Here is a 25,849-nt window from a genome sequence, read left to right on the forward strand (position 1 = left end):
AAGTTTTTAATTGAAGTTGAATTTCTCTTTATTAATGACATGCAATTTTATTTTATTTACTTATTTATTTTTTAAATATTACAATTTTCTTTCTCCCACACTACTCAACTACATGAGCTACACGAAACTTAAAAAAGGTTTGGGCTGCATCTATATTTTTATAACAGTATTATTTGTTTTTATTCATGCTGATCTATTCCCTTCATTTCATTCCTTGAACCCATTCACAGGCGCACTGATGCATTCAATATATCAATATACATACAAAATACATTCTATTTTGTTTCATTTTAAATAGAACTTTTAATAATGAACATTGTCATAAAGCAGCTTTACAAATATCTAGATATAGATATACAGCAGATTTAGATTTAGCAACAACAAGCCAGGAACAGGAAATAGTAACAAGAAAACTCCCTGAGATGACATGAGAATGAAACCTTAAGAGGAATCAGAATTAAAAAAGTTAAACCTCCTCTTTCTGATGACTCTGGATAGTGAGAATATAAATATTGCTCTTTTACAATTGTGTACTCTAGTGTCAAGCAGCTGAAAGTATGGTCATTGTTGATTTCAGGAGAGTTTTATTTTTAAGTCTATAATATCCAGGTTAAATTCTCCACTGTAAAATGAATGAAATTTGAGCATATAGCAGTTTTATGGCATTTTTTCTGCAGGATTTTGTAAAGAAGTGGTTTGTACGTTTGAAAAGCTTTGCTGTTGATCATTCTGGGGTCATGGGCTGGTCAAATTGTGATGGCTAAGCACAGCTGGAGGAGGCCTCATACTGTGCTGTGATTCAGACCCATGAAATATTGATTGGTTCACTTTCTTTGATCCTACACACACTCAGATTTCTTCTCTTCATGTGTGGCTCTTAAAAACTAGAAGTGTACACTACCAAATCTGTCTCTGCTGGAAAATTCATTCATTCATCTTTGGTAAGTGCTTTATCCTGGTCAGGGTTTGGGCTTATTAGGAAATACGTAGCAAAAAATACATGTGAGGATGACATGCTGGTGTTCAGAATGCGAAAGAGAGAATAACAGTCGTCACTAATGAGGCATATTGTGAAATGTCTCATTTGCTTCCTGATGGGAACTTTACTGTTTACTGGGATGAATTGCCAGGTAGCCTTTTTCCTGCAATTATGGATATGTCATAAAGACCTACGGCAGAAGTGTTTCCAAATGTGTTTGATAATGACAAGGCATGCTGTGAGTGACTTGAATGTGTTTGTACGCTTAGCTACAGAATTACTGGCACATTTGGTGAGGACTGAAAAGGCTAAAAAAAAAAAATGTTTGTTTGTTTGTTTTTTGTCGTTAATTAGCTTAAATTCATATTGGAAATATTCAAGATTCAAGATTCAAGATTCAAAGAACTTTATTAATCCCAGGGGAAAATTCCTTTGCCATGTTACAGTTGCTCTAATGAAAATAAAATATGTGAAAGAGAGCTAACATTGAATGTAGGTAAATGTATTCAAAGAAAAAAAACCCACTCTACTCTGCTCTACAGACAGGACAATATGATTAAAGAGCTGCTTTGCAGAAGTGTATTTACTCAAAGCAACTGCTCTAATTGTAAATTTACTCCAAATTACTCTAATGTACTCTAATACAACCACTGAAATCATAAGCGCTAAAGCAGGGGTCACATTCTCACTCATTTTTTTTCTGCAAAATGCTCATGTGGCTCCAGGCTTTTATTCCAGCCACATAGGAGGCACATTTAATAGTTAACTGGAGGTAAAGATGAATTGATTAAACAATCGATTTCAATAAGCAGCTTCTGACTTCTTCATTATTCATGATGAAAATAACATTATTGACATTTCAGTTTACATCGATGGCCTTTGGCAGATGCCCTTATCTATAGAGACTTACATTTATCTCATTTATACAAATGAGCAGCTGAGGGTTAAAAGGTCTTACACAAGGGCCAGCAGAGCTGCTTGATGGTGCTAGGATTCAAACACACAACCTTAATAAGAAAGAACTCATCTACACCTTCTGCACTTCTATGAGATTGCTCCACAAATGATGCCATCACTACAACCCTCCATCTGGCCCTCACACACCTGGACTGCAAGGACTCATACGTACAAATGTAGTTCATAGATTTCAGTTCAGCATTCAACACAATCATCCCTCAGATCGGTAACAGCTTCTCCAGCACCACCACATTGAGCACTGGAGCTCCTCAGGTGCAACAGCTAACAGCCTGGTGTAAAGCCAACAACCTGTCCCTGAACGTCGACAACACTAAAGGGATGGTTGTTGACTTCAGGATAGCACAGAGTGACCATTCTCTGCTGTTCATCGACAGATCCTCTGTGGAGATCATCAAGAGCACCAAAGTTCTTGGTGTTTATCTGGCAGAGAACTTCACCTGGTTACACAACACCAGCTCCATCACCAAGAAAGCTCAGCAGTGCCTCTACTTCCTGAGGAGGCTGAGGAAAGCCCATCTCCCTCCCCCATCCTGACTGTGTTCTACAGAGGGACCATCAAGAGCATCCTGAGCAGCTGCATCACTGCCTGGTTTGGGAACTGCACCGTCTCGGATCACAAGACCCTTCAGCGGATAGTGAGGACAGCTGAAAGGATCATCGGAGTCTCTCTCCCCTCTATGACGGACATTTACACTACACGCTGCATCTGCAAAGCAAACAGCATTGTGGATGATCCCACACACCCCTCACACAAATTCATCACCCTCCTTCCATCTGGAAAGAGGTACCGAAGCATTTGGGCCCTCACAACCAAACAGTTTCTTCCCTCAAGCCATCAGGCTTCTCAACACCCAGGACTGAACTGTACAAAACTCTCTCTCTCTCTCTCTCTCTCTCTCTCTCTCGTGTTGTCAGGCTGCTATATATACAGTATATGTTATAATCATATATGTTATTAGTTACCTGTTCAAATGTTGTACATTATTTCATTTCATTTTACATTTAATAGTACATGTTTTCTTTTGTGTCCTGTTTTTTGTGTTGTCTTTTGGTACTTATAGTTTTTGCACTGTCCTGTCTTTGCTCTGTTTGCACCTAGTTGCACACTTTGCACTTTATGTGTCTTGGACAAACTTCTGTCCTGGCTGTGTGTTATTGTTTTTTTTGTGTTCAAAATATGTTGTATGTTTCTGTAGCACCAGGTCCTGGAGAAACGTTGTTTCATTTCACTATGTACTGCGTCAGCTATATGTGGTTGAAATGACAATAAAAGCTTCTTGAATAATTGAATGAATGAATGAATGAATGAATGAATGAAGTGTTTTGAAAACAATTTATCATCCATTATCAACTATTGCTTTCACCTCCTGAAGAAAGACTTGTCACCAGTGTAGCCTCAGCAAACTGATATGGTTTTCTTCTGTTGTAGCCACTCTGCCTCAAGGATCGGTGTGTTGTGAGTTCTGAGCTGCGATCGAAGAATATTTTTAATATATTCATTTCAAAAACTCTTAATCAGTATCTGCATTTATACCTTGTGATGGCTGGCTGATTTCTTAATTGCATAAATGAGCAGGAGTTTGTTCATAAACTTTTATTTACTTTACAAAGGAGCTCACTTTTAGTGTTTCTAGCTGCAAAGTACAAGCATGTGGCAGTAGACTGCTATATACTACCATCATGCCAAGGACACACAGAATGGGGGTATTTTAGAAATCATTGTTAAGCTATACATTTATTTGATTTCGACTATATTAAGGGTCATAGTGCATGTGTATGCTAGGCTGCATGTGAATTACTTATAAAAGAAAATGTCAAATAAATAGATGGTTTCACAGAAACCAATATTTTATTTCTCCTGTATATTGCTACAAGGCACAATGAAATTAATGGAAGGTACGGGCAAAATGATTTAAATTACTTTTTAAATGATTTATGGTTACAAACATTAAGGATTGAAGGACTGTTGTTATTGAAATGTTATTTCAAGTCACGACTTGACTGTTGTAGGAGAAAGGTGTACATTTCCACATTGAATTGTTGGATAATTCTCATCATCTTTCATTTCCTTTTTCTTTACAATCGATCAAAGCTACTTTACAAGGACGGTCAGACTCACTGGAAGTATTTTGAAATTTGACACTGCTCTCTTGGGAGTGCGAATGACTGAAGCATTACTGTGTCCATGTGCTTGAGAAACCCAGAGAATATAACTAGTATAACAACAGCTGTAAGTGGAAAGAAAAGATACTTTATAATGGATATTGGACACTCAGTCAGACATGGAGACTCATTATATGAAGCAAACTAAACAAGCATACTATTATTCTTTTGATGGATGTTTTGATTGACTGTACTCTGATTTATTTTACACTAAATTTACTTGTGTCCAAACTCTTCATAGACATAACACTTAAACATTATATTTGCACTATTCTAGAAGACAATAATACACATACACTATATTGCCAAAAGTATTCGCTCACCTGCCTTGACTCACATATGAACTTAAGTGACATCCCATTCCTAATCCATAGGGTTCAATATGACGTTGGTCCACCCTTTGCAGCTATAACAGCTTCAACTCTTCTGGGAAGGCTGTCCACAAGGTTTAGGAGTGTGTTTATGGGAATTTTTGACCATTCTTCCAGAAGCGCATTTGTGAGGTCACACACTGATGTTGGACGAGAAGGCCTGGCTCTCAGTCTCCGCTCTAATTCATCCCAAAGGTGTTCTATCGGGTTGAGGTCAGGACTCTGTGCAGGCCAGTCAAGTTCATCCACACCAGACTCTGTCATCCATGTCTTTATGGACCTTGCTTTGTGCACTGGTGCACAGTCATGTTGGAAGAGGAAGGGGCCAGCTCCAAACTGTTCCCACAAAGTTGGGAGCATGGAATTGTCCAAAATGTCTTGGTATGCTGAAGCATTCAGAGTTCCTTTCACTGGAACTAAGGGGCCAAGCCCAGCTCCTGAAAAACAACCCCACACCATAATCCCCCCTCCACCAAACTTTACACTTGACACAATGCAGTCAGACAAGTACCGTTCTCCTGGCGACCGCCAAACCCAGACTCGTCCATCAGATTGCCAGATGGAGAAGCGCGATTCGTCACTCCAGAGAACGCGTCTCCACTGCTCTAGAGTCCAGTGGCGGCGTGCTTTACACCACTGCATCCGACGCTTTGCATTGCACTTGGTGATGTATGGCTTGGATGCAGCTGCTCGGCCATGGAAACCCATTCCATGAAGCTCTCTGCGCACTGTTCTTGAGCTAATCTGAAGGCCACATGAAGTTTGGAGGTCTGTAGCGATTGACTCTGCAGAAAGTTGGCGACCTCTTCGCACTATGCGCCTCAGCATCCGCTGACCCCGCTCCGTCAGTTTACGTGGCCTTCCACTTCGTGGCTGAGTTGCTGTCGTTCCCAAACACTTCCACGTTCTTATAATACAGCTGACAGTTATCTGTGGAATATTTAGGAGCGAGGAAATTTCACGACTGGATTTGTTGCACAGGTGGCATCCTATCACTGTTCCACGCTGGAATTCACTGAGCTCCTGAGAGCGACCCATTCTTTCACAAATGTTTGTAAAAACAGTCTGCATGCCTAGGTGCTTGATTTTATACACCTGTGGCCATGGAAGTGATTGGAACACCTGATTCTGATTATTTGGATGGGTGAGCGAATACTTTTGGCAATATAGTGTATATTATGTACCTATATGTATGTATGTTTATATAAAATAAGTCATATATTTATTTATAAATAGGGGTGTTACTGCTAGTATTTCATCTATAATTTATTTAAATGTGTATTACATAAGCAAGAGGTGATTAAACTATTTCAGATGTTCCGGCTGTGCTATTTGTAGTGGCTCTCAGTGGGTATGATTTCACTCTTCCTGACCACCTTTTTGTGTTGAGTAACATACTTGATCAAGCTTGAAACCACAATCATCAAAACAATATTACTGGCCTCATTTTATTACTAGCAGTGAAATTCAGCTCTTTACTGCACTTAGGATTTCTCTGTTTGTTTCTCTGGGGAAACCTTTAAACGTTCTGTCTAAGACCCTACAACAGAATCAAAATGCAATGAACCAGTAATTATCAAATGAATGCTTTAAACACGGAGTACTCACACAGATCCTTCTTTTTTATCCTTTTTACAGGCTATGAACAAGACTATGGCAAACACAGCAACAAACTACACACATCAACAAAAGCTTGCCTGTGAAACACAGGAACTTATATAAGAGTGCTCATCATCAGGGTAAAACTGGACACATGTGATAAGCTGGACCTGATGGGAATTGTAGTTATTCACTCATTCATGTACTAAACGGAGACATTTCTTTAATTTAATTCACCTACATCCTATATTCATAACAATTGTCTACAATGTCCTTGCATGCTGTAACATTAGAATTTCCCTTCACTGGAACTAAAGGGGCCCGAACATTCTCCAGCATGACCCTGCACCTGTCCAAAAAGTGAGATCCATAAAGAAAACCCCATCAACCTCACTGATCATCTTTGGGATGAATTGAAATGCTGACTGCTCCCCAAGCCTTTTCACCCTACATCAGTGAAACCATGATGTAGGGTGAAGGCTGTAGACCTCACTAATTAGAATCATGTAGATGATGGACCTTACTAATGCTCTTGTTGCTGAATGGGCAAATCTCTATAGGCATTTTCCAAAATCTAGTGGAAAGCCTTCCTAGAAGATTGAAGGTTATACACAGCAAAAGAGGTGATTAAGTCACCTCTGATTAATATTATGTTCAGCAAGCATATATTGGGTGTGATGGTCAGGTGTGATGGTCCACAAACTGTCAGCCATGCAGTGTATAAGAAACACCTGTGAGTGATCTGTGGCTAAATCATGTTCAATAGATTTTCTTTTGTAGTATTTGTTCCTTCCATCCCTTAAGCTTAAGCAGGAAATGAACTAATATTTAGAGCACAAAATAAAAACACTTTCAATTATGGGACACCTAGGCCACTATAAATTAGAAGATAATGAACTGCTTTATTTTTAATACATGATTATTCACTGTGAACTCTAACATTAGTTGCCATTAAAGACATCAAAGACTCTAGACATGGCTCAAGCAACCAAGCCTTAATTGCTACTGAGGTCTATAAAAAACATCAACATCCATTGGCTGTCATTTAAGGAGTGTTCAGTGCCATTCGTCATGGTTATACAGTATCACAGTTACACTCAAAGCTTTCTACAATCTATTCAACTTTAAAATCCTTTTTAAACATCAGATTGAACTGATTAGATAATAATAATTACTATTATAACAATTACCTATAATAAGTGCAAAAGTTCTGGAAATTCTCTGAAATTAAAACAACTTGAAATTAAAGTTCTTGAAATTAAAAACAACAGGTGATCTGTTTATTAATTTTATATAGAAATAGGTGACAAAACCACTCCAAAAACCCCAACATACTGTGGGATAGGGTTAGGAATAGTTAAATTGCAATAAGTTAAATTTTAATGGTGACTATGAAGGTCATAACATATAATGTATATTATTTTCATGGTCATCAAACCATTCACTGAGCCCTTATGCCATTTTCATCTCATCAGGATCGAAATGTCAGCCATTTGTCATCTTAGGATAAAGGTGATCAATCAGAAGAGCTTTGTATTGTATCTATTGAAATCTCTGGAATGTCATCAAGAGGAAGATGGATGGTCACAAACCATCAAGCAAAGCTGAGCTGTTTGCTTTTTTGTAAAAAGAGTGGTATAAAGTTCCCCAACAGCAATGTGAAAAACTGGTGGAGAGCATGGAGCCAGAACGCATGCAAATCAGGGTTATTCCACCAAATACTGATTTCTTAATGTTATTTAGCCAAAGCATTAACACAATTTGTTTACAAATTATTAATATTTTCTTTTATTTGAGTTGTTAAAGCTCTGCAAATACTGCATGATCTTGGGTTATTTTGATGTGTTGTCATTTCCTTTAAATATACACTCGAATTAACAATAGTTATATTTTGAATTTAGGAGAAATATTGTCAGCAGTTCACAAAAAATGAAACAAAACTGTTCATCTCACCAATACATGAACCTGTAAGAAAAAAATCATAAGAAACTTATTTTTCTCAGTGGTCTCTTATTTTTTTCCAGAGCTGTATGTCTCAAGTTTTAGGTTTTGAGCAGTGCATTACTTTCCTGTTTATGGCACAACTTTTAAGCTTAGTATTAGAATCTTAGTAATAACCAAACATAATTTATTTCTTTGAGGAGTGCTATGTCTATTTCCATGTCAGTCATGTGTACAATAAATGCCCGTAATCCATAATGATGTTTGCAGTGTTTTTTTTTTATTTATTTCATACACAATTGACATAGTCCTGCATTAATAGCCGAATGTACACACATCAACCCACACACACCCACACACATACACACACTGGAACAATGGGGGAAAGTGCTGTTCTTAGATATGCTCTAGGCTTCATATTGTTTTCATTTTCCTGTGTGATCTCCTAGACTAATACAGTAAGGCACCCCAGGATCATATTGCACTCACAAACTGTATAGTCTACTGACTGGACACACTATTAAATGCCCACATGTAATTTGTTCAGTCTGGAAACAGAGGTGATCCTCGTGTGTTCACACAGTCACTGGAGTCGAGGGTGATAATGACGGTCGCCTCGCACCGGAACGTGGAGCCACGCATCAGCTCACAGCTCTGCAGCTCCGGCAAAACATCCTTCACACAACCAGGCTACAAGGAAATAAAAAAAAGAAAAGAAATTAATGTAACTGTAACATGGCACTGTGTTTGCAAATAAATTCCCCCGAGCCAGTTCGCACATAATATTCTATTGTTCATATTATTTAATTTAGTTTATTTATATGCACAGTCTAAGAGGGAATAGGTCGGGTTTTCATTTAATTGCAAGTTGTATATTATATATGTTTACTTGACAAATAAAGCGTAATCTATTGCGCATGCGCAATTTGTTCTCTGTTCAGTGCTGAAAGAACAGCTCCCAACTTTCTACAAGATCGTACAGAAACAATGCATAATATTTTTGTTATACCATGGATTACTGGTAATATTTACATACCCTAATAAAATAAGAGAAATTAGTTTAGTAAATTTGCACTTATAAGATTAAGGTAGCACTTTTAAGGCAAAGCAAAGTACGAGAAGTGGCATTTTCTCAGCATCATGCTGTTTATGATTAGACTAGTGATACTGCGCGCCTTATATTGTGATGGAGTATTTTTCGTTTATTTGGCACGTGCAATAGATATTTGACTACTGGTTGCATAAAACTTCACGATCCACTGTTATATCTAAAGCATTTATTCCACACCTCAATTGATTGTGTCTGTTTCAGTTCTTCCTACAAGTGTAGAAAGGATTTGTTTCTGGTCATTTAATAGACACAAATGGATGTTTTCCATTCGAATCTTTTCAACTAATAAACGCAGTTGTGTAGTAGAATAACTTACCATATTTTTCAGAGGGATTGCGTTATTTTCGGTGAATCCTCCTCTGTCCCGAGTTTCCGCTTCATCTCTTCTGATGGCTGATCTCCGGATTCCTGACAGCAGACCCGATGCTCTACCGACTGAATAATAACTGGGTCCGGCTGCTTGTTTGTACCAGGCTTCAGCTGGTGTGTGAACAATAAACACGCAAATGGCAAGAATGAGCAAAGCACGCTCGTCACACTTCCCCATGTTTAAAGACCTGAGGAACAAATACTCTTCACCACGTTTCCGATAAACTCTAAACTGTTTCTTTGCCTCGTAATTCCGGCTTTATATAGCTGCCCCCGTGGTCGTTGTACACATTTCGTCAACTTCACTTCAACGATGATTCATTTCCGTTAAGATCAATAGCGCCAAGTCCCGTGGTACTGAACACTGTGAGAGTAAAAGAAGGCTGAAGTGTAAGCATTGCTTGTGGCTTGGTTAAGACCCTCAACAATACACCATCTCCATCTCCTTTACAAAGGCGCACAAAGTTGACCTGTAAAGCTTAACCTTAAAAGGTAATTATGGGCCAAATATGGATATTTCATTTATTGAAATTTTTTTTTTTAATTTTATTTATTGAAAGGCACATCATAGCCACGTTTCAAGGTACAAACAACCACTGCAGCCACAGTCATTTTTATTACCTTTTCCCCCCTAAGTGATGATAGAGATGTGATTATTTGGACAGAATTATACATATGAAGAATTTCAGTTTAGTGAGACGTTAAAACAGAAGGTTTGAATCAAGCTCATTTTCCTTTTGTTTAATGTCAAAGCTCACAGCCAAACCAAGCTTGTGTAGTGTCCTTTTTTATTCACCTTAAAATATGATCTAATAAATCCTAATGTCAGGCATGCCTTGTGCACACACTGCAGTAGGACTGTATAATGTTTTAAAGAGCTCTTGTCCTTTGAGACATTACAGCTTTACATCTGTATCACGAAACGGCATTCAATCTGCATTGTAATAAAGTGTTTATTGCGTATGTGCTCAGTCATGCTTCTGAATTACCAGGCACCGTCTAGAGTTTAGTAGAAGCGAGGGATGGTTGCAACATAATCATAACTATTATATACACCAATGAGCCAGAACATTAACACAGTGTGCCTCCAAAACAGCTCTGATCCTTCAAGGCATGGACTCCACGAAACAGCAAGAAGGTGTGCTGTGGTATCTGGCACCAAGACGATAGCAGCAGATCCAAGGTGTACCTAGTCTGCAACAACAGTTAGGCAGGTGGTACATGTCAAAGTAACATCCGGCTGAATGCCAGGACCCAAGGTTTTCAGGCAGAGCAGTGCCGCAAGCATAACTCTTTCCCACAGTGCATCCAGCTGCCATCTATTCCCCAGAAAAGCGTCACACACGCACACGGTCCTCATGATGTAAAAGAAAATGTGATTCATCAGATCAGGCCAGCTTCTTCCTCCTTTGTAGGTGTTTTTACCATGGATAGGGGTCAACTATGCAGCCCTTCAGAGATGCACAATCATTGTGCAACACCTTTCTATCATAGGCAGCAATAATCTTTTAGTGGTTTGTGCTACTTCTGGGGAATCGGACCGGCCGGTAACCTTTGACACACAGCAATGAGCCTTGGGCACTGATGACCCTGTAGGATTCCATATTAGACCATTATGCAAAAAAACCTACCAATTTCAATTCGATTTTGGCTAGAGCAGTGAGGTTCAAGCCACCTTTGACAAATTCAATTTTTTAAAAAGTCTTTTCCCAAGCAAAAAGTGATACACTGCTAAAAAATTTTATTTAACTTCAAGGTCAAAACGTTGTAACTGTCAATGAGGTAGAAGAACAGTGTGTAACAATAGTGAAAAAAACATCTTCAGCATATTTCCCCAATGTGATAAATATGACTTAATTTTTACTTTAACTTTCTTTAATTTGATGTAATATCTAACTTTTTCTAGTAAAACACTCAACATTCTTAGGTATATTTTATTTGTTTAAACAAAACTGCAAAAGAAAAAGCATCTTTCTTGTTTTTTTTCTCAAACAAGAAATTCAACAAAAATGAACAGCATTTTATATACTTTTTTTTTTAGTTTTCATGTGAGAGAAAGTAATCGTCACACAGTGCTTCAACTGCAGACAGTCTTCCAGAACAGACCAGTAGCTTTGAGAGAAGAGTCTGGACTTTGAAATCCTGTCAGAGGCACAATTCCAGAATTATATACACATATAAAAGCTCACTATGAAAATACTTTCCAAGAAATATTTTCACGTACCAGATGTAATCCAGACAATCTTGGGCCATGTTGCTCATTGTCCACATCTCCAGTGTAGTCAGGAGCATGAAGCTATTTTTTAAATTAAAACATTTAATTTAATTTATTCATGTTAAACACCATTTGCCAAACAAAGTATTGTCCCAGGGAAAATGAGAACCGGTGTATGTGCAGTTTAGCACTCAAGCATCCTACCCAGAGCATGAGGCCTCCAACAGCGTACATGTCAGTGGCTGGAGAGGGTGGCTCACTCTGTCTCAGCTCTGGAGCCAATAGACTGATAGAACCAGCTACCATGCCACAGTCAACAGCTCGCTGCTCCTGAGAAAAAACAAACAAACACACAATTAGATAAAGGATTTAACATATCTTCATACAATTGCCTGGTTTTCCTTTGTAGGTTACGAACTCATTTTTATATTGAGAAAACTAAAAGCATAGTTTTGTTGGGAAAAAAGCTAATATGGTTCACTTGCCTGTTCAAATACAGGTATGTCACCGAGTTAGGTACGATGGCATTTTATGTGCTGCAGTGTAACATTTAAATAGTCCGGAATTTGTACCTTAATGTGCGATTTTAATTATAAACAGACAAATAAATAAATTTACTTTCTAGTTACACCAGAGCTTATAGGAAGAAGCAAGGTAACTTTTATCAGATCACACTAGTTTATGAGAATATTTTACTATTTAAAGCCTGCACCTTCTAAAATGTGCTATGTGCAGACAGTTAGACAGCATTAAAGTTAGTGGGCTATCCGTTACTAAAAATCTAGCTTGTTTTGCTTTTAAATGTGCAGCCAACAAAGTAAACTTATATGACATAATATCTTACAGTTTTCTTGGATGGAGGAAAAAATAATGGAGCACAAAAACAGAAAGATTCTTTTCTGCAACATATTGAAAATTATAAGCCCTTTTCTATTATTTGTATCAAGGCTTTCCTTACTCATCTCTATCCCTAATGTGTCTCCACCCACTGCCCTGTTACACCCTTATTTCTCTCACTCCCCCTTGGCACATTCTTTAGGTGCCACTGTAAAGTCAGAACAAATCTGAACAATTTTTTAATATCTGTTAATAATTCTTAATAAACTATTAAAACATAATATGTTATAAACAGCAGTTTAAATTGGACCATTCATGTCCCCTTGCTTTATGGGATGGATTTCTACAGCTGGCCAATACAAGAAATCTGGTATTTAGAAGAAACACTCATACCTAAAATATAAGCTTGTACAAAAAACCCAGGATATTTTCCAAATATGTGATATGATAATACCGATTACTTACCCAATGCTAATCAGCATGACCATAGTTGGTGAACCCATCCAAATGATTACTTTGCACTAATACAATTCATTTAGACTGATACAGATACTCACTGGTGTCTTTGTGAAATCAAAATCCCCAACGATGCCTTGCTTTCGGTTGAGAACAAACACGTTGTTGGGGTTCAGAGAAGCATGTATAATGCAGGATTCATGCAGACTTTGAAGCCCAAGAAGCAATCCTCTCATCACCCTTCCAATCTCCTAAAATCCAAATCAGAATGAATCAATGAGCAAAGAATGACAGTTTATAAAACAGTGCATATGCTACTACTTACAATTTAGCCATAACCTAAGAACTTTGTAATCTTCTTTGTAATGAATTAAGTTTAAATTGTAAAAATGCTTTCAGAACAGTTATCTTTCATAATTTGCTGTTTTAAGAATATACAACACATGGCCAAATATTTTTGTACACCCATATGTGAACCTTCCTTATACTGTTCTCATAAAGTTGGAAACACACAACTGTCTAGGGATGTCTCTGTGCTATAGCTTTAAGCTTGAAGCTTCCCTTCACTAGAAGAGGTCCAAACCTGTTTCAATATGACAATGCCCCTATGCACTAAGGTTAGATCCATGATGACATGGTTTGACATGGCTGGAATCAGAGAAATTGTGTGTCCTGCACAAAGTCCTGACCTCATCCCTACTGAACACCTTGGGATGAACTGAAATGCTGACTGCATGCCAGACCTCCTCATCCAACATCAGTGTCTGACTTCACTAATACTCTTGTAGGTGAATGGGCAAATCCCCACTGCTTCAAAATCTAGTGTAAAGCCTTAAAACAAGAGTGAAGGTTATTATAACAGCAAAAAGGGAGCACTTACACAGGGTGTCAGTGGGCTGAGTTTCTGCAAAGCCTTAAGACTTCCATTTGAGTAGTAAGGCACTATGATGTAGGCCAGAGGATCCGACTGAAACACACATTCAGCACAATTAGGCATTTTTTTTAAATCTACATGAAACATTATAGTTACTACACTTACTTATAGCAGACTTCTAACTTGACTCATTTCACAGTGACGTATATAGAATTGATCTATTGAAGGTTAAGGGACTTATGCAGCTTGAAACAGGCAGTAACAACCTCCTGATCATTAGCTGCTGTGTCACTACTACAAACTGCCCGGCACACAGCCAGTTCAGATCGGACATTAAAACCTCTGGTTCTTAAGATGTCTTTTTTGTCACTCAGCAGCATCAAGGGAGTTACAGCATGGAACACAAAACAAAATAAAAACTAGCTATAAGAAGAGAGCACCTTGCCGAAGAACAGGCCCAGAAGAGGTATGGCAGACGAGGGACACTGATTTTGAGCTCTGTGATATTGTGCAGCCTGCTTAATCATCCTCACTTCTGACTCTTCGTCCACAGAGTAGCCCTGGCGCCCCAAAAAAGAGAATATAATCAGGTGAGATTCTCAATTCCGATCCTTAAGTGCTACGAATAAGATAATTAGCTGATAAGTACTCTAAGAAACCTGTGCTCTAAGAAACAGACAGTTCTACAATTCCATCAGAGTTGTTATGTCCAAAACTGGACTAGTAAGAGCTAAACAGGGTACAAAACAATGATTTCAAAAAGATCAGCTCCACAAATAGTGATACCTTGTGTGGAAAAAAATAACAGCTTCTTACTGTAAAGTCTGTCAAGCACTGGTCCATCCTACATGCAGAGTATTTAAATATTTTGTTCAGCATATATTACGGTGGAGTAACAAGTCATTTCCTTGTATGCAGTAGCCTGTTTCAGCCCACCATGCCATTAACATGTGCTGCCAATAAGTTTGACTTTGCTCACAGCTGACCACAACACAGAAATACTGCCTGTAGCTCCAATAACACCTGCAGAAAAGTCAGGTCTTTCATGTCATTTTACGTTGGCTGATTAATTTGGAATATTTTTAGACTAATATTAGCATTGTTTTGATCAATTTAGTGAGTAGGTATATGCTTATTACTGTATTTCAGATTGGGAAAGGGATTGGGGTGTTCTGTATTTTTGTATAGTTACTGGTTTTCTAAGCAACTATAATGGGATGATTATAAAAGGCAGAGTAGAGTAAGCTGCTGTATAACAAATTAAACTGTGTTTCCCTATCAGAGTGCTCCAATGAAAACAGATGAGGGAAAATGTGTAAATGTAAAAGATAATACATAAACTTTGTATTTTCCTGATGTAAGCTTGAAGCACACTTACATAAGCATGGGCTAGATATCTTGTAAGAGAGCAGTATCCCAGGCTTGCGATTAAGTACGATTAATACATTGCTTGAGAAATTCTTAATCCTTCCAAGTGAATTAATTTGTTGTTTAAATCAATTTCCACAGCAAGAGTGTACCAATAATCTACCATCCTTAATTTAAAAGGGGGGTTTTGCTGCAATGACTTTTGTTACAGGAAAGGCAAATAGTTTCTCCAGTTGTTGAAAGGTAAATTTTAGTCACTGTGTGCGTCAGCGTTCATATTTTGAGAAGACGACGACTCTGGAGCTGACTAGAAGATCAGGATAACTGGTCCCAATTTCATTCAATGACTAAAACAATTAACCTTAAAGAGCATCCATGACTCAGTTACCTTGAGCACCACCTTTTGGCACTGGAACTCGGTACAAACTAATGGCCTGCGCCCACTCAGCTCTCTCATCGGCTCAGCATCAAATATGTCTCGATCTAAACTCTTCATTAAGAGCCCCTCAGAGATCTGGCAAAATGCAAACACAGAACTTAATAACCAGCAATTAACAACTTAAAAACAAAACAACAAACAAACAAGAAATAATTGTTAAAAAACAGAAATTCCTTTTTTCAGTGATCACAGAAAACTAATCTTTCAGACTAGAAGAGTGATTATTTGAGACTGAGTGCGAAAACTATATTTAAATACTCGTATGTAATTGCAATTATGCAAGGACTAGGATAAAACTTTAAACAACAAATGCACAGTGATAAATGGTCTAATTTTAGCTGAACTGTTCAGTATAATTTTGCTATTAGTTCATTTATGTTTTGAAAAATCACCAGGTAACTGCTGATGTCTGCCTCAGGATACAGCTGCAGAAGCTCAGGAAAATTTCCTTTTACCAGCTCACACAATTTTATCTACATAATGACACAAGAAATTCTTGTTAACCAAAAGCAGATTATCTGGTTATGAAGGGGGTGGAGGGGAAACCAAGCTGAACTTACATATTGCTCTTTCTCGTGCCCAATTTCCTGAAAGAGAGCATTCCTCGTCTCAGCAATCTCTTCCTTTTTCCGTAGGATCTCGGGCAGATCCAGGTCATCAGCCTGTCAATTACATTATAAGTAAGTGCTACTAATCAAGTCAAGTTATTATTGGTATATCCTTATTTCTCACTTGGGTCAATACTGCTGCAATAAAGTGCCACTCTTTTTGTAATCTTAAATTGAAAAAAATATATACAGTGACAAATAAATATGACAAAGAAGCAACACAATTTAATATAGAATATGTGGCTATAAAAGGCCTAAAACCACACTTAAACAAGTGAATAAAGAATATACCTCTTCCAGGCAGCCCACCTCTACCAGTTTCCATCGCAGCTGTGAACGCAGGCTCTTAACGGATTTCTTTATGTGCAAAAGCTCATCTGCTTTAGGGGACTTGTTTTGCCATTGCACCATGTCCTCCTTAAACTTGTATAAACATTAAAAAAAGTGTAAGCTACACGTCTCTTGACTATTAAAAGGAAGCAGCACATTAACGATCATACGCAATAAATTAACAGCCATACAGATTTCATAAAATTTTTTGCTCTCTTCTTACCTTTTTATTATCTTCATACATCTTCCTGAGGCCACAAAGCAGATGCTGCTCTTTTTGGATATGCTGCATCACTATACGGCATGCAGAGGCCATTATTTTCATGTCCTCAAGATTTTGCTCCTAAGAAATGCAATGAACAATTCATGTTCAGCAGACTGGAAGGAGATTACCAATGCCTCACTCATAGGAGCACTGAACATCTAAATGCTTACATATAACGAAACAGACTTTCAAAGGAGGTACATGTGAGGATGTTTCACACTCACAAATAATTTAACAGTCAGCTCCTCACACATATCAGACTCAGCCTGCTTCAGAAGCTCATCCACTCCTGCACCAACATCCTCCGGGCTCACAGCAGTCTTCTCTGTCAAGCAGAAAAACTAAATACAAACGATTAGAGTGATCACTTGAAAGTTACATGGATGCCTTTATACTTTATTGTTTTTTTAATCATCACTTACACACCACTACTATTTGTATTACCTTATACATAACACATTCGCTTAGAGTAACAGAGTTACGTAGGTTTTAATTTTGCGATGTACCTTGCTGCTGTTGGCTGCCCAGTCACTGAGAGCACTGAGGGAATTATCTGTCACCTGGCACACATTTCTGAACTTACGATTCTTTTCAGTTTTCCACTCACAAAATTGCTCTAAAGACTGATCCTGAACATTATCTGTTGGGATCGAACCAAATACAGCCATCAGTGATGAGCTGATATCCTGGTAAACAGATGGGACACAAGTCACACACACACATTATTACACTGTTGAAATCTATTTAACTTCAGTCAATTAAATTAGTTTTAGAAAACGGTTAGGCCTAATTATAAAATTATTTCCACACACACAAACCTGTATGGTGTTCAAGCGATCACTAATTGGCAGACTCCCCACCTCCAGAAGGAAGTCATCTATGGCAGTTTGTAGAACACTGCAAGCCTGATTCCTGCTGTTTACCAGGTCCTGTAACTCCCCCTTCTGACAGAACATGCAACATAATCATGGTAACATAAATGAACAGTGCCCTCTGTTGATGCACTTATAAATTCAGCTGAAAAAAATGTATGGAATGTCAGAGGCTTCATGCACTCAACAGTTGCAGCTTTGCTTACATAGAGGGAAAAAGGGGTGGGGCGACCGAGTACTGACGGTGGATAAGAAAACAAATTTTAAGATGACCAATGACACTCCGGTGGACATTTTATCTTATGAATGTCTTTTAAATTAGCCCACATTTATTTTTCAACATTTGAAAAATTCACTATATTCTGGATAGAAGTATAGAAGACAGCCCTAGTTCTAATGATGCTTGCTGTAATTGAAATTTAATGAGATTATTTCTTGAACCACGTCCAAACAGCTTGCTGTTGTGAAAGTGGTGTTTAACAGCTGATTTTAAGTCAGCGAAAACATGCAATTCTACAACTGAGATCTTTGGGCTCTTTTCCATCATGTGCATTCCTCCTCACTGTGTGGAGATGCTCACAGGCTCGATTCCTGGCAAGTGTCCAGTTCACTCACATGTGAAGCACACTAATGGTTCTTAACTGCATTTTAACTGCTTATGTATGTTTTATATCCATTTACTGATTTGTACATGTCAACAACCTTCTGTCTCTTGTTTTCAGAGTGCCCCCCCACCAAGGCAATGACTGAAAAAGGGATTTCACATGTAAGCAACATAATTTATACCCCAAGGAAACACAACCTGGTAAAAGACAATAAGAGTTCCTGTACACTGTTAGCAAATGAAATATAAGAATGTCAAATTCTGTTAATTATTCTATCAAATACTATTATTTAAAAATGTAGTTTTAGCTTGTAAGAAGTTTTCTTGAAACAACAATAATTCCTATTCTGTGAGGGGAATTTAGAATTATTCTGAATAATTTTCTACAATAATTTGTATGACAGTAAATACCAAATATAACACTCCCATTTTCTGTAAAGAAAATAAAAGACCAGAAAAATGTGCAAAATTAAAGGTCTCTTTAAAAAAAAAATTAATAAATGAATATAAAATTATGTAACCTTTGCAACAAAAGCCTACTGACCTTTTCCAAGTATTCATTCATGCATTTCATTAATTTAAAAAAAAAAAAAAAGAGGCATACACCAATCAGGCAAAACATTATGACCACTGAAAGGTGCCCTGAATAACACTGATTATCTCCTAATCATGGCACCTGTTAGCGGGTGGGATATATTAGACAGCAAGTGAATAATTTCTCCTCAACGATGATGTGTTAGAAGCAGGAAAAATGGGCAAGTGTAAGGATTTGATCGAGTTTGACAAGGGTCTGGGACAAGACGACTGGATCAGAGCATCTCCAAAACTGCAGCTCTTGTGGGGTGTTTCCGGTTTGCAGTGGTCAGTATCTATCAAAAGTATCATTTAAGTCCTGTAAGTGTGGAGGCCCCACCTCACAACTGACAGGACTGAAAGGATCTGCTGCTAACATCTGCACACCTTGAGGGATCTAGTGGAGTCCATGCCTTGATGGATTAGGGCTGTTTTGGCAGCAAACCAACACAATATTAGGCAGGTGGTCGTAATGTTATGGCTGATTGGTGTATTTTATAGTAAGCTCAGTTGAATGACTCCATGCTGTTTGCATGAAAATCCAGATTTCTTATGCAACACATTTTTTTATGTTGAATAAGATAAAGATTAAATAAAGAGTACTAGTATACAGTCATATTATATTATATGATGAAAATACTTACATTTTGACACTCTTTAAGCTGCTTTAAGGCTTGTCTGTAATCTTCCCATGCCATCTCAAGTGTTTCTGATGCAAGAGGCATAACAATTTTGTTATTGACCACCACTGGTATGGATTCAGAAAGAGTTTCCACTGCAGTGCACTTATTCCTTTCCCTGAAAAAGAGAAAGGGGATTTAAACACATGAACAAAGTATACGAAAGTAAAGGCTGATTTATACTTCTGCAAGTGTGTATCTGTGAGCATGTCAGGGCGACATAGTGATGCGTTCATACGCTACAGGTGAGTACATCCACTAGGGGGCAGTGTCACTTGAACCACGAACAAATATCCAGCAAAAGAGACAAAAGCTGTGTCAGTACAGTGTATCTATACCTACAACTATACAGCAGACAAAAGGCAGTATGCCAGAGGAATAGTCAGGCTGAATTCTCAGTATTCAAAAAACAGCAGGTGAGGAATTTCAGTCTCACCTGCTGCTTCTGCCATGATCATGCATTAAGGAAACAATGGACACTGCACTATCCCAATAAGCAAAAGGACTGGCATAGAAGAGCTGAGTGTGCTATAGGTATTACACATTGTTCCTTGTGGTTAACAACACAAACTCTTTGAAGGTTTAGATATGAACAAAAAAAATATGGTTTTGCACTTCATAGGTCAAATAAAAATGGCAACATGTCTAGATTATTCATAATACAAGCATATACTGATTAGTACATACATATCAGCAGTCACGAAGCAGGCCCTGAAAGTACGTGATTGACACATGCAAGGTCTCAGAAGCCACCTCCTTGTTTAAATTCTGTAATGTTTACACTTCTATTGGAATAATACTCCTCTGAAAATCTTAATAAAACCCTCCTACCAAGCAATAAGTATTGGCCTGATGGGACACCATAGATCCACATGATGCACAGTTGGATTGTGTAGCTAGCTTGCATAAGAACATAAAAAGCATCCCTGTTTGCAGCTCTTAGCCATAAACTCCCTCCCTGCATGACGACGCAGAATTGTTTTAATGATTTGAATGTGAACTAAATATGTTAAAACAAACCTTTAATTTCACACATCCCATTGTTTTATACATTTAGCAAAGGTAAGGAAATGTTTACCTGTTTCTTCTCACAGCTTCCACTTTCTCAGCTAGTTGAGTGAACCTCTCACATACTGTTGATTCCATGCTGACTTCCACACTCTCATCTTTTCTTGGACACACCTCCCTCGCTTTCTGTCAAAGAAACAAAAAAGTTAGCACAGCATGAATAGAAAACCTAAATCAGAGAATTTTAAACTGATTACTTACTAATTCATCAATTAATTAATCATTATGATGCCAAAGGCCTGGGGTTTAAAAAATATTTTCATATAGCAGTGACTTCTCTCTAACCTCCAGCTCCAATCTGGTTTCCTTTAGCTGCTGTTGTAGATGATCTGCAAGATCCTGGAGGTCACTCTTATCCTTCTCGAGTTTCTTTATCTCTTTTATTTTCTCTTGTACCTCTTCTCTTGCTCTCTACAAAACAAAAATAGTGCAGCAGAAGTATAGGGCATATCAAAAAGACGAGCAGTGATGGCAAAAATGCTGACAATCATTATAACGTCTGTGCATGAACTGTGCAAGGTTGCAGGATGTGCGTGCAAAAGGATGTGCAGACTTTGTTTTAGTGAGTGATGATTAATGATGAGGGTTGAGACACTTTCTTCATGATTTTGAAATGAACATTTAATCAAGGAAACTCCATGATATTCGGAGGAGCTTCCAATTTTTCAAAACTGGCGCAGAATTTTCAGCAGATTTGGGCCAAACCGCATCATTTGACATCATTCAGCCAAAGCCCTTGTAGATTCTTGTGGGCTGTATATGTATCTTCACTGGTAGTAGTCAAAGAGGAATCCGATGCTTACGATTTCACAAATTCAAGAAGTTTTTCACAAATAAAATCCCTACTGCAAAAAATTTAGAAAAAAAAGAATTTTTGGCTACAACAACCACCAAAATCCTGGAGAGACTGATGAGGGAAAACTCCAGGAAAGGCAGAATGAGAATGAGTAAGCACCTGCAGATCTGACTCGGTTTCATTCTGCATTTGCTTAGTGACTGGACTACACAGCTGCTGGATGACCATCTCTGCATTAGACTGCTGGATCTCCTTTACTAGCTCCCTCTCTGCTTCTGGCACAGTGACAGCTATTTCAGTGTTCCCAGGGCTTTCCTCCCTGAAGCCGTAGAGAAAAAGCACAAAACAGATCAACTTTAGTGTTTAGCCATGATGGTGCAGCCCTACAGATTTCCATCAAGAATGTCTAATTATGAACGAAACATGTGATATCTTACATTAAGACTTGAGGCTTTTGGTTGGAGACGCCAGGACGTAACTTAGGAATATATCCTAAAGAGCCCGTGCCATCAGAGTCTCTCTGAGGTTTCCTAGAGGACCACAATCCAGTCTGAGGAGCCTTAGTGGGAGATGGATTCTCTCTGTTGCCTGGTAGATTGACTGTGGCAAATTTGAACTTTAACACCTCTTCACCAATGTCCAGATTGCCCTGAAACGCCTGAACCAGGATCGTACCATCAAAGCACTCTAACTTCATAATAATGCGCAACTTCTTTCCGTATATCAGATTCTGAAGAAAGGACTTCCCCTGCAATATAAAGTTACAGCACTGTAGTATAGAAACATTAACATTTGTGGGAATTTGTTATTTTTGGCTCTTTAATGCAGCATGCTGCATTTACAATAAACCAGTGCCCGAGAGTATTAAGGTGCCAATGGAACGATATCTAAGGGTAAAATATAAGGGTGAAAAAAATCAATAAAAACAGAGGCATAGGGAAAATAATTAGGAATAAAAAAAACAATGTAAAAATTTAAATGTTTGCAATTTCTAGCATAATTTATTTAAAAAATCACATTATTAAAGTTGACCTAACCAGAACAGAACCAAAATAATATAAAAGTGCGTCCATTACCACATACTTTTCGGCTCCAAAAACAAGAACATCATTCTTGAATCTAACAAAATGGCATTCACTTATTGCAGCTTAACAGATACTACAATGTTTCCAGCAGAGTTACCTGAGAGCACTGTGGTGAATCCTGTTCATTTGCCAAGTGATAGCCCCAGAACTTGTATCTTTTGGCAAGCGCTTGTGACTGCAAGTCCTCTGGGAGTTCGACTAGATCAGACCTCCTTACCACCTCCTCATTCCCATAATCAATGTACACTACATGAAACTAAACATGATGAGGAAAACACGTCATTAAGACATGGGTCACACCAAAATGCTATCATTTCAACGATCAATGTAAGCAATCCAAAAAGGACTCTCAGACATGGAATTTGATTTAGATTATTATTTGAGATTGTGCTTACTGTGTCATCCATCTGCTTCTGCACTTTGCACCTGTACCAGCACCTGTCTCCTGAGTAGCAGGCACCATAAACCTGCAACAGGTTTGACATGAAGGGCAAAAAGAATAAAAGAGTGCTGTGGATGTTTCTCTTGTATTAACTCAGTTACTCCTGCTTTAACTTGGAACCTTTTGCAGAAATTTCAAAGGATCAAAATAGACCCATAGGCTTATAGACTGTGTTATAGGCTTGTTCAGTATAGATTTTTCCCCTGCTAATGATTTTCCATTGCAAAACAAAAAACAAACAAACATGACTAACAATTTAATCGCCTACAAATCATTTCCACCATTTCTGTTGATAGTACAGGAGAGTGTATTAACAGATCATTTTACAGTAATAAACAGTACGCAATCAACCAATAAAAAACACCCACACAAAATAAATAAAAATACCCACAATACATTTTCTTTACATTCCATTCACAAATCTGTTGTCTAATATCAACATGGCTGACAGTTTTCTGTTCTCCTGCTCCTCAATGCATTTTGAGTGATAACTCATTCTTTAGCGTAATATCATGTAGAGAAAGTAATTTTCATTTGCCCAAGCCTACTGTATGATGACGTGTTCTCCATATCAGATTCTGCAATAAAGATGCTCCAACAGTATGATTAAAGAAAAGAAACTTCTGCATGTCAAAGTGAGCTTGAGTTAAAAAGTTATGGTCACAGCCATATTTATAGCAATGCTGTGAGGTTTGAGAGAACTGGCCATCTTTAGCAGCTACATTCACACATACATTGACTTCCAGCCAACGGAGACTTTTCATTAACAAAATGAGAGCTGGCAACTTCCAGCAACAGTGACTGTTAGGGACTAGAACATTTTACATTATGGAAATGTTGAGTGACTTATTTAAGCAATTTCCAATGGGAGTGAAAACAGTAGTATGCATGTGATCTAAGGAAAAGAGCACACACTGCTTCTCCTTCAGAAGTGTTTGTGTATACACCGATCAGCTATTACATTATTACCACCTGCCTAATATTGTGTTGGTCTGCCTTTTTCTGCCAAAACAGCCCTGACCGCTCGAGATATGGACTCCACTAGAAACATGGGCAAGTGTAAGGATTTGAGCGAGTTTGACAAGGGCCAAATTGTGATGGCTAGATGACTGGATCAGAGCATCTCCAAAACTGCAGCTATTGTGGGGTGTTCCCGGTCTGCAGTGGTCAGTATCTATCAAAAGTATCCTTTAGGTCCTGTAAGCCCATGGAGATCCCACTTCTCAGCCTACAGGACTTGAAGGATCTGCTGCTAACATCTTGGTGCCAGATACCACAGCACACCTTGAGGGATCTAGTGGAGTCCATGCCTCGATAGGTCAGGCAGCAAAATGGGGGCCAACACAATATTAGACAGGTGGTCATAATACTGATCGGTGTATGGTTGAAACGACAAAAAACGTTTCTTGACTTGACTTCATTTTACATGACATGATGCTGAATTTCATATAAAAGCACACTCTAGACCGTTTCATTTAAGTGGGAAGAAAACTAATTTGCAGTGCTACTGCTACCCACTGATGAAGATTGTTACTATGGCAACTACTGGGAAATTACAGCGTCAAAGCAATGCAATTGCTATATATATATATATATATATATATATATATATATATATATATATATATATATATATATGTGTGTGTGTGTGTGTGTGTACATGGCATAAGACCATCAGTTGAAACTCTTGACCACAGAAGAGTTTTTTTTTAAGCTTCATAGTGTCTTTATACCCTGACCATATATATATTTATGTCGTTGTGGATGAAGAATGTTGTAAATGTAATGTAAAAAGAAAATCATTGAAAATAACCACAGCAACATATAACACAATGTGAAGCTCTGCTTTAGCTCACCTTGTGGGGACTTGGCTTTCCCTTCACTCTCTGTCCACCTGGGCATTTTTCTGACAGGACTATGTTCATCTTCTCACAGGCCTCATCCTCAGTCACATTCTTAATGAAAGTATGAATTCAGGATTGTGAAAATGTATAAGATGTACATCACATACCCGCAGAACACAGGGCTTACAAATACAAACCTACAGAAGAGCTTACTAACGTTGCTAGAGCTAATCAAGAGGACCGCTTTGATTACCTGAGCCCAAAACGTGATGGCATCCACGACATGAGTGACCAGGACGAGCTCCACTAAATCATCACAACGAGAAAAAAGCTGTGCTGTAGATAAAAGCATTTATAAACACTTGCTATAACGCCTTGTAGAGTCAATGTGCGACTGGTGACCGCTAGCTAACCGTTTAAACCACTTACTTTTCTCCAAGTCAGCCTCTCTGGATTGTTCCATAAGATCTCTCGTCTGAAACCAAGATCACGGATAGATATAACTATCGGAGACATAACTATATGCACAACCAACACTTATAAACTTTATAAAATTTTACCTCGTCGGGGGAAGCTAACATGCGATTTAGTAATAAAGTGCTGGAAGACATCGTGACGTCTCCTATTTGTTCAATGGTTTAACCCAGTTACCTTTATCCAGCTGGAGAGAGGATTTCAAGGGAGATATTTTCTTAGCAAGTAAATTTCTGAGCCGTATAAACTTCCTTAAACGGTTTAATTTGAAAAGTTTATCATATGTATGTTGAAGGTTGTTATCCTTTGCACTTTGCCAGTGTGTGAGGCTATTTGCAGTAATTAGACACGCCTTCAGAAATCCAACCAGTGAACTGCGGCCAATGAAGGGCACTTCGAAAGGACACTCCACACAGGGACTATCTGTAGTGTACTGACTGTGACTACTGAAGGGAACAAGTCAAATCAACAGATAGGGATTTGGAAATTTTGCATGACTACTTGTTTT

General features: G+C 38.2%; 2 protein-coding genes across 5 annotated transcripts; both read right to left on the minus strand.

The window, feature by feature from the left end:
- Positions 1–8,296: 8,296 nt before the first annotated feature.
- On the minus strand, positions 8,297–9,870 carry LOC131363451 (neuropeptide B-like). Its single transcript, XM_058405984.1, has 2 exons — positions 9,459–9,870; positions 8,297–8,721 (listed from the first exon to the last, which is right to left on the minus strand). Exons 1-2 carry the CDS (start codon positions 9,687–9,689, stop codon positions 8,575–8,577), a joined length of 378 nt encoding a protein of 125 aa, XP_058261967.1. The 5' UTR covers positions 9,690–9,870; the 3' UTR covers positions 8,297–8,574.
- Positions 9,871–10,024: 154 nt separating this feature from the next.
- On the minus strand, positions 10,025–25,683 carry stk31 (serine/threonine kinase 31). Of its 4 annotated transcripts, none has more exons than XM_058405954.1 (25): positions 25,428–25,683; positions 25,297–25,342; positions 25,121–25,173; positions 24,880–24,978; positions 22,977–23,048; positions 22,679–22,837; positions 21,934–22,244; positions 21,656–21,815; positions 20,986–21,111; positions 20,711–20,826; positions 19,597–19,750; positions 17,722–17,847; positions 17,410–17,589; positions 17,128–17,244; positions 16,862–16,981; positions 16,600–16,731; positions 16,261–16,362; positions 16,093–16,173; positions 15,650–15,775; positions 14,334–14,453; positions 13,900–13,986; positions 13,121–13,270; positions 11,931–12,056; positions 11,736–11,807; positions 10,025–11,653 (listed from the first exon to the last, which is right to left on the minus strand). In XM_058405954.1, exons 1-25 carry the CDS (start codon positions 25,476–25,478, stop codon positions 11,549–11,551), a joined length of 2,991 nt encoding a protein of 996 aa, XP_058261937.1. In that variant the 5' UTR covers positions 25,479–25,683; the 3' UTR covers positions 10,025–11,548. The 4 variants fall into 4 exon arrangements, with proteins under 4 accessions (XP_058261937.1, XP_058261928.1, XP_058261957.1 ...); XM_058405945.1 differs by having other exon boundaries at positions 25,121–25,203; XM_058405974.1 differs by having other exon boundaries at positions 25,519–25,681.
- Between the last annotated feature and the right edge of the window lie 166 nt (positions 25,684–25,849).

The sequence above is a fragment of the Hemibagrus wyckioides genome, linkage group LG02, assembly GCF_019097595.1.
Source record: "Hemibagrus wyckioides isolate EC202008001 linkage group LG02, SWU_Hwy_1.0, whole genome shotgun sequence".
Taxonomy (NCBI): domain Eukaryota; kingdom Metazoa; phylum Chordata; class Actinopteri; order Siluriformes; family Bagridae; genus Hemibagrus; species Hemibagrus wyckioides.

Excerpts from the sequence above, each read along its gene's own strand:
- stk31 (XM_058405945.1), bottom strand. The coding sequence starts at position 25,478 with ATGTCTTCCAGCACTTTATTACTAAATCGCATGTTAGCTTCCCCCGAC. Across the intron at positions 24,979-25,120 it reads CCATCACGTTTTGGGCTCAG|AATGTGACTGAGGATGAGGC; the intron begins GTAATCAAAGCG and ends ACTTTCATTAAG. Across the intron at positions 16,174-16,260 it reads GGCACGAGAAAGAGCAATAT|ATAAAATTGTGTGAGCTGGT; the intron begins GTAAGTTCAGCT and ends GTCATTATGTAG.
- LOC131363451 (XM_058405984.1), bottom strand. The coding sequence starts at position 9,689 with ATGGGGAAGTGTGACGAGCGTGCTTTGCTCATTCTTGCCATTTGCGTG. Across the intron at positions 8,722-9,458 it reads CAATCCCTCTGAAAAATATG|CCTGGTTGTGTGAAGGATGT; the intron begins GTAAGTTATTCT and ends ATTTCCTTGTAG.